The sequence below is a fragment of the Copadichromis virginalis genome, linkage group LG1 (genome assembly GCF_057382275.1).
Source record: "Copadichromis virginalis isolate Kocher_CV1m ecotype Utaka linkage group LG1, C_Virginalis_male_GT1.1, whole genome shotgun sequence".
NCBI lineage: Eukaryota > Metazoa > Chordata > Actinopteri > Cichliformes > Cichlidae > Copadichromis > Copadichromis virginalis.
The window spans coordinates 29,901,181-29,909,743 of record NC_140618.1 but is presented as its reverse complement, the minus strand read 5'-3'; the positions used below and the strand labels follow the sequence as shown (position 1 = coordinate 29,909,743).

General features: G+C 41.9%; 1 protein-coding gene across 1 annotated transcript in view; it reads right to left on the bottom strand.

The window, feature by feature from the left end:
• Positions 1–3,033: 3,033 nt before the first annotated feature.
• LOC146719007 (E3 SUMO-protein ligase PIAS1-like) overlaps positions 3,034–8,563 on the bottom strand; it is a 71,385-nt gene continuing 65,855 nt past the window's right edge. The window contains exon 14 of the mRNA XM_085458649.1: positions 3,034–7,087. Coding sequence (XP_085314775.1) covers positions 6,725–7,087 — 363 coding nt within the window. The 3' untranslated portion in view covers positions 3,034–6,724. The remainder of the gene's footprint in view (positions 7,088–8,563) is intronic.

Below are 8,563 nucleotides of genomic sequence, written 5' to 3'. Positions count from 1 at the left end.
ATATATATATATATATATATATATATATATATATATATATATATATATATATATATATATATATATATATATATATAAAAATGTGGCACCTAATACTCCACCCCACCGATAGGGCAGAAGCTATACTACAACTTTGATGTTTTATGCTGACGTCAGCAGTGTTAATACGGAAATGGTCATGTCATAAAATGCTGTATTTTAAAAAGTGAGCCAAAGACAGTGTTTATGTCTCCCAGTGACTACTATACTGCTTTAAAGTTTCAGATCATCCAATGGATCTAAAGCTTTTTCCTAATTGTGTGACCCTGACCTTTGACCTTAAATTGTTTTATTATCTTTGCCCATATGACTGGAGCAGAACTGACTGAAATCTTTGTCTTCTATAAGCTGTAAAAACATAAGACTTTCAGATATATTCGTGCAGTGTGTGATTTTGTAAAACTTTATGGCGTCATTGTGACGTATTGAAAAAAAAAGCGTTGCACAGCTCTCTGTGCCCTTTCATATATTACTCAATATGATTTGTTGAAATTTTTTTTAAGATGAACTTTGACCTTAGGTGCTAACAGTGAAGGTCAAACACTAAGCCAACTTAGGTATTCATGTACCCCAGGCCTAGCATATTATTGTAAAGTTTGAAGATGATCAAACTGTAAGTAATCTAAATCTTTTAACTTATTATTTGTTGTGATCTTGAGCTTTTACTGGTATCTACCGTCAGTCTACCGCCTACACTACTTCCAAACAAACAGTAGCGATTACATATGCCCTCCGTTCGGGAGGAGAACTAAAAGGATTAAAAGAAGAAAGACGAAACTCACCAAGAGAAATAGCAGAATGCATTTTATTACATCTAAACTTTTCTACATAAACAAGTAACATTCAATAAGTAAACAATTTCGTCCAATGCAGGTAATAAATATTTTTTTTTTCCCACTTGGTATATTTGTACAAACTGACACGGGTCTAACTGTACACCGTCTTCTCCTTTCCCTCCTTTCAGGTTTGTTTTCCAGATTGGAGCCACGAAACAGAACCTGTGAATGTTTTAAGGCAGTGAGTGCAGATGTCGTCTCAAGTCTGACTTTGATATCGTTTTCATAGCGTGGAACTCGTTATTGGCCACGGTCGTATTTTTTTTCTTTTCCCTGTTTTTTTTGGTTCGTTTTTGTTTTTTAAATAATAGTACAGCTTCCATTTTCTAAAAAATATATAAATTATTTTATTCTCTCGCTCTGAATCGACGCACAAAAGCATACAAACGGACATCAAACACCCATGTCTGGATCTGAATCTTTCAGTTTTCAGTGTTCCACACGAACATAATATACACGTCGCTGATTTTTCCCTTTTGTTTAAGGTCATGACAACCAAAGAGTTGAGTTGCTTGTCGAGGCTGACTGTGGAGTACTTTTGAAAACACACTTAGGAGTAACTACTGTTTTAAAAAAACAAAAGTGGCCTTATTCCACATGTTCTGTGTGTGTGTGTGTGTGTGTTGCTGAGGAGGGACTGAGAAAGCCGCGACCTTGTGCTTATCCATCCTGTTTGTTAGAGTGAAATAAACCCAGCTCAATAAAGACTGCTTCGCCCTAAACACTTGCTGCGAATGAAACCACAGGAGGAGGGAGCAGCGGACACCTAAACGAGGTGGAGTTGGATCGGACCTTTCCCCGCCTTCACCACAAACACATTCAACACGGTCTCTTCTCCCACTTCATGTTGCCATCGTGACCTGCTGCCCAACGAGCGCCACGACAGACGTTTCAATAAATTAAGACTGTGATGGGATTCATTCAGTTACTGTGACCACCTCATCAAGTATCCAAACACTGCTGCTTAGTTATAAAACTGACGTGAGAGAACGTGAAGGACCGAAGGTTTCACCAGCAAAGCAAGCCAGGGGAGCTGAGATAAAGGCACAAACGCACAGGCTCACGTAGTTCCTGCTGCCCAGAAACGATCAACTCACCGAGCCTGAGCCGCAAGCGAACAGCAACAGTTCACTTTGGGAGTGAAATCCACACGATTTCCACAACGAATGCTCTCGCATGCAGCTTCCTGCCTACGTGACATGGTTCTCATGGGTGACAACCATCAAAAGAACAAAACAAAACAACCCACCAAAGTTAAATATTGACATAATGGTAATAATATCATAAATAATGTGGTTCCTCTTTGCCTACGGTTATGGTTGGAGACTCTCTGCAATCTGAAAATCCTGCCACAAAACACACAAACAGATCGACAGATTAATCTGATCGGCAGTAGCTTTTCACCTCGTTTTCTCCGAATATAACAATAAAATCACCGTCAATCGTGAAGTGGAAATCTGGTTTAATGACAGGCCTGTATGCACATGACCAGGTGTTTTTAGGCTGGTTCCAGGAATCAGAGAAGTGCATCGATTGATGGATTTTCTAAATGTTCCAAACTGCCTGCGGAAGATCCCATGTATCAAAGGATTAAATTAGCACTTGGAGCAAAACACTATGCAGATCCCCACCCAAACAGTTTAAAGATGGAGGAGCTGTTTTTGTTTTTTAATTTGTACTCATTAAAAACACAAGGAGAATAACAAATAATCCCGTTTGAATACACGTTTTCTTTGAACAGAGAAAACGTGTACGCACTTTTATTTTCTGAAACAAGATTAGCAACTCTGACAGAATACAAGGTGGTTAAACTTAAACAGCAGTTAAAGAGAGGATCACTAAATCCAAAATATAATTTTAAATTTTTATTCCTGCAATCATTTATCTTTGCTGCTGTGGCTCTGTGTTGAGACCTTCCTTGCTTACACATAGATGGAGAACTGGAGATGTGATATTACATCAGGCGCTGTGTTAAAGATGGAGCTGAGATTAAGGTGGGTTGCAAAGCGGCTTGCAGATGCTTCAGGTGACTGGGCCTGGCTTTGAAATCAGCTGATCTGCTGGGGTTGGGGTGATCTTACCTCTGTTGTCAATTTGAACCTTTTTCTTCTTTTTTTTAAATTATAGGTTCTTGTTGTTATTGAAGGGGGATTAACCCTTTACAGCCGATCGGAGCGGGCACGCTCTGTTTTGCGTAACTATTTTTAAATCCTGGTAGCTCTGCAACCAAGTAAGCTAGCGCAATAATTTTTTTTGCATATGAAACTGGAGGAGTTGTACTTACATCTTATGCCATCAGCTTGTCCTAGGTCACAGTTTCCTTCCACATATAGCTTTGCAAAAACTGCATAAAAATCACTTGCAGCAACAAAAACATGATATTCCAGAAACACGCTTCGCCGATCCATCAGCTGTTTGTAACACTTCCTACTCCATCAGCGCGAACTATCACATGACCGCATGACCTGCCCGAAACCGGAAGTGACGTCATTTTGCGGAAATGTAGTTTTTTACGATCGGGGCCTTATGAGCTTGTGTTTTACTTGTTATGTGTTTTAAAAAGTTATGTTTGACTTTATGACTTTCTGTGTCGTTTCTGGGATGCTTAAGACTCATATTGCACTGCTGGAAATAGTTTATTTTGATGCATATGCTGTTATTTTGCAAATTTGCACTATAATATTTATTTTCGTTTTTCCTGCAGTATATAAAAATTGGTGTATTTCAAAAATAAAACTATGAAGACACTCAAAATAAATTTCCTGTGGTGGGAAACTAGTTTGTGTAACTTTTTTGTATTTACAGTTTTGAGGGATAAGCCTCTTAAATTTCTCTAACTAGAAATATATGTTAAAAAAACAAAAACGATTTTCAATTTTTTTGTAGTTTATTGCACTTTTTTGCAATTTATGTAATTACTATGCACCTAATGCAGACATATTATTAAAGTTTGGGCTATAATGGTTGTATTGATGTATAGCAACTTGAAATGCTCCCAAAAATGGCTCCACAGCATGTAAAAATTTAATATAAGCTCTGGCGAACTTGGTTCTATGGTAGGTCTTAAAGGGTTAATGTTTCACTGAGATGAGCTAAAGCTTAAAGGCAGCTGTGGGAACACGGCAAAAAGCTTTAAATCTTTTGACACTAAAGGCTCTGAACGGTTTTTCTTCCGCCTGGCCAAAGCAGCAAAAATGCCCAAACCTGCACGTGACCGCCACTTGAATAGAAAAACCTTTAAATTCCTGACAGAATCAAACAATATTTCAACGAATATCTACAGCAACTCTTCATTAAACTGTTTACTGACAACCCATCGGGTGCTCACTCACACCGACTCGGTCATTTCTTAACGGTAAGCAGCAGGAACTCGAAGCGCATTAAATCAAGCGCGTAATAATAACGCATGTGTTTTGTGCCCTTATCGTAAATATTACCCAAGTCAGCTCCAGAGAAAACACACACGCACGCACACACGCGTCATTTCCATTTATGAGTGACTACACAACACCTTTCTGAGAAGTTGTGCTGCTGGCAGGGAAAAAACAAAGAAGTAAAATGCACATTAAATAAAGTCATATAACATCAGTTCCCAGAGACTCACACACTCTCAGTCATGGAATTCAAACATTATGTAAAAATATAATGTACAGAAATATGAATACAAAATAAATAAAATACTGTACGACATACACGACACAGACGAGACTTGTTCTGGCAAATGACTGAGTCAGTCTGAGAGGTGGGGGGCGGGTTCCCATGAGAAGACCTGGGAAAAGATTTACAAATGCCAAGAGAGAGACACAGAGGGCGAGACAGGGAAGGGTGTATCTGGTTTGTCGAGAGTGGAGGGACAGGGCAGAGGATCTAATGTGATGGGTTGTGCTGTCAGAAGCGATTATCTCACGGTGGCGGGGATAATTAGGCTCTGACGGGAACTGCCCGTGTCCGACCTCTGGAAGAAGAGCGTCTAAGAGAGACGGATAACAGGGGACTCTGAGAAAGTTTCAAGGACACAGAGAAAGGGGGAGGTGGGGTGTGCTGAACGGGCACCGGGATTAACGGTGTCACCAGTAATGTGACCAGATTACAGAGGATCTCTGCAACATGGATCTGTTAATAACCTGAGGGGAGCAGAAAGCGCAAGCGTGTCCAGTCTTAAAACTGCAAACCTTTCACTTTTTTAAGCTGAACGTTAACGCCGTCCTAAAACCGCTGCGCTGTTCTGACACTTCCACATCACGCTCTGAACATTGCAGAGGTTTTTTTTCATTTAAGAAGCAGACAGGCAATGTATTTTTAAACCATCTGACTCGGTGCCCGGTCTAAAAAGGGACAAGCTGAGATTGCCTTCTTCAACTGTGTCCCACTATTATCTGCTTTTCCCAAATAAAACTCCTGAGATGATATCAGTCACAGGTCTGATCTTCAGAAGATGCATTAAAAGGAAAGTGGGCCAGGGGTTGTGGGTAAGCTTTTAAGACATGAATCTGAGCAAAAAACAAGAACAAAAAACCCCCAAAAACAAAAGAACAGGCACAACTTTAAGCTTAGTCACGTGCTATGGACGCCTGTATCTTTAAAAAGGCCTAGCGCTGCTACAACACCAATTTGACCTTCATCATCAACAGAGAAGACGAGACACGGTGGGCAGAGGATTAAGTGGCTTAAAGGAAGGACAGCAGACTGAAAAGACTGTGACGCACAGATCAAACTACCCTCTTGATTATTTTGATCATATTCAGGTACCGTGTGTGGGTTTTTTGTCGTTTTTTTTGGGGGGGGGGGGGCATTGTGCAAAAGAAATAAACAACTGTAACTGTTCCATCGAAAACCTCTAAACTGGCAGGTATAAATAGTTTCACTTCTAAATGCTGTCTGCAGGTAGAGTCTCTAAAAGGAGGCGGGAATTGAGGAGAGGAAATGAAAAACATTAAAATAAAATGGAAATGGCTAATTCCACACTCCCCACAGCATCAACCTGAAGGTCAAAGGGAATGCATATATATTCATATATATATATATATTTCTAAAGGCTTAAATATCATACATAACTTAAAAGCATAATAAAATTATTAGCACATGAATAAACTGTATATTCAGCGTCTGAAAAGCTCCCGTCGTCGGAGAGAGACACAAAATGCCATGAATTTGAACGTGAGAAAAAGAGAACAGCACGCAGAGAGAAGTGAAGTTTAGATCGGAGAAATGCAAATCTGACATCTGGAAACGGGGTATAGCTAAAAGAGAGCAAACCACATGGCAACAGGCATATGAATGAGCTCGTGTTTGTGTGAGAACACACAAAAAAATTTAATCCGACTCAGTCCTCCACTTACAAACAACAACTGAAGCAGCTCTCTAGACTGAAATTGTCCCGATTTAACATACAAAAGTAAAAGAGGAAAATAGATTCTGTTCTCTGTACACGGTGCCGCTCCTTTGTTTTTATTAAAAAAAAAAAAAAAAAAAAAAAGAGAAAAGAGCCCCCCCCTCCTTTGTGTTTTTGCTCAGGTAGCATCTTTGCTCGTTGTGCCGGGTTGGTACCAGTATAGCAGTAACGTGGGTTCACATGCTGGACAGGTTTCTGATCTAAAGTCAGCACACCAACACAATGTCCACACCTTTAAGTGATGACTCGGGACTGGACTAGGATCAGTTGTCCGCTCATATTATTAGTGCTCTTCTTGAGACAGACTCGTCGTCACGGCTCCTCGAATGTTCAGGGTTTGATGACTCGCGGGGGGTGGGGTGGGGGGGCAGTCTAGTTTCTTAAAAGTCACCCCTCGCGGTTGAGTTTGTTACTGGATTCCAGCTGTGCCCGCGCCGTCATCTCCACTCATCCAGGGTCAGTCCAACGATATAACATCGGGTATCCCGCCGTAAATAGCCGCCACCGCAGCTTCAGTGCTGCTCCGGCTGGCCACCACCCCGGGATGCGTGTGTGAGGAGTGTGAGCTCGAATGTGAGGACGAGTGTGTCGAATGAGTGTCACGGAGGCTGCTGGACGAGACCAGGCTGCTGGTGCTGCCCGAATTGCTCACCCCGTTGGTCGGCGCTGTCAGCGAAGGCGCAGAGGAGACTGCCGATTGGTCGAGGAACAGGTGGGAGGCGGAGGAGGAGGTGGTGTAGGGCATGAAGCGGTTGAGAAGCAGCTCGTGGTCTTCTGAGGCCGAGGCAGCCGCGGCTGCTGCCATAACCATGTTGTAATGCTGAAAGGAGGCAGAAACAGAAGCAGGGAGGGGGTGTTAGTGAGGCACAAAGTCCTGAAAGACCCAGATGTGGGTCAGTTTAAGTCTGAGAGGAGTTCAAATATCATTCACCCATCTGCATATCCTGCTTTTATGTTTCTCATTTACTAACAACACATTCAAACAGCGAGAACATAAGAGAAGAATAAGAGAAACATAAGAGATTACTAAACTATCCCAGACAAACAGACAGAACTCTAACAGGCAATCATTGTGCATTTCACACAGGTGAGCTGTTCTGCATAAGATACAGTTTAATAACAGACAATGTAGTGCTCTGTCATGGTGAAGAGAGAGGTGAGTGTAAAAGCAAAGATGTGCCTACGCTCAAATATGGTCACAAGCTCTGGGTAGCGACCGAAAGAATGAGATCATGGATACACGTGGTGGAAAAGAGATTTCTCAGAAGACCTCCCTTAGAGATAGGGTGAGGAGTTTAGCCATTTGGGCAGGGCTCACAGTAGAGCCACTGTTCATCCACATCAAAAGCAGCCAGCTGAGGTGGCTTAGGTGTCTGACAAGGATGCCTCCTTGGCATGGTGTTCCAGGCATGTCCCATTGGGAGGAGGCCTCAGGGTTGCCCCAAGACACGTCAGAGAGATTCCATCTCTTGGCAGGCCTCCGCTGGCCTTGCTGTTTCCTCAGATAAGCTGGAGGAGGTTTAGAGGGAGGCTGCTGGCTCCGTGACCCAGCCCCGGATCAGCAGAAGACAATAGATGGATGGCGTTCCATTTTACTAAAGTGTGTATAGTGTGATCTTGTTAGTTTCACTTCACAACAACAGTCATCTATCTCAAGGTTCTTTGTAAGGTAAGGTAATACCTAGGTATGGTAAGATAAGACTTAGGTATACCTAAGTCTTTGTTCATATGGGACAGAGATATCCCATATAAATGATGGTTTAGCGAGAGTGGGGAAATAGAACTCCATTAAACAGGAAGCGACTTTTACCTGAACCACAGAGAGTGTGAAAGGTGGAAATAGTCATCTGCTGTTTCTGAAGTCATGACTTGCTCCATTATAGAACACATTATGACCAGGAATAAAAAAAAAAAAAAAACAGCCAAGCCAACTTTATTTATAAAGCACTTTAAAAACAGCAACCACTGACCAAAGTGCTGATAGGTAGATAAATAGACTGAATATGACCCAAAATGAGCGACTTAGCCCATAAACTCAGCAAGAGAGAGTCAAGAAGACAGAAAGAAGTTTCCCTTCAGACTTCTACATGACCCAAAGTCTGGAAAAACAGATATCGCCATCTGGTGGTCTTCGAAGAGAATGCAGGGTCAAGGAACTCATTCTTCATACCCATAGGCTGCGGTCATGACCCAGAACGGGGGGGGGGGGGGGGGGGGCACATACGGCGAGCTCTCCAAAAACTCTTTAACTCAAATCTCACGTATTATACTGCATGTACAGTCGCTGTCACAGGTA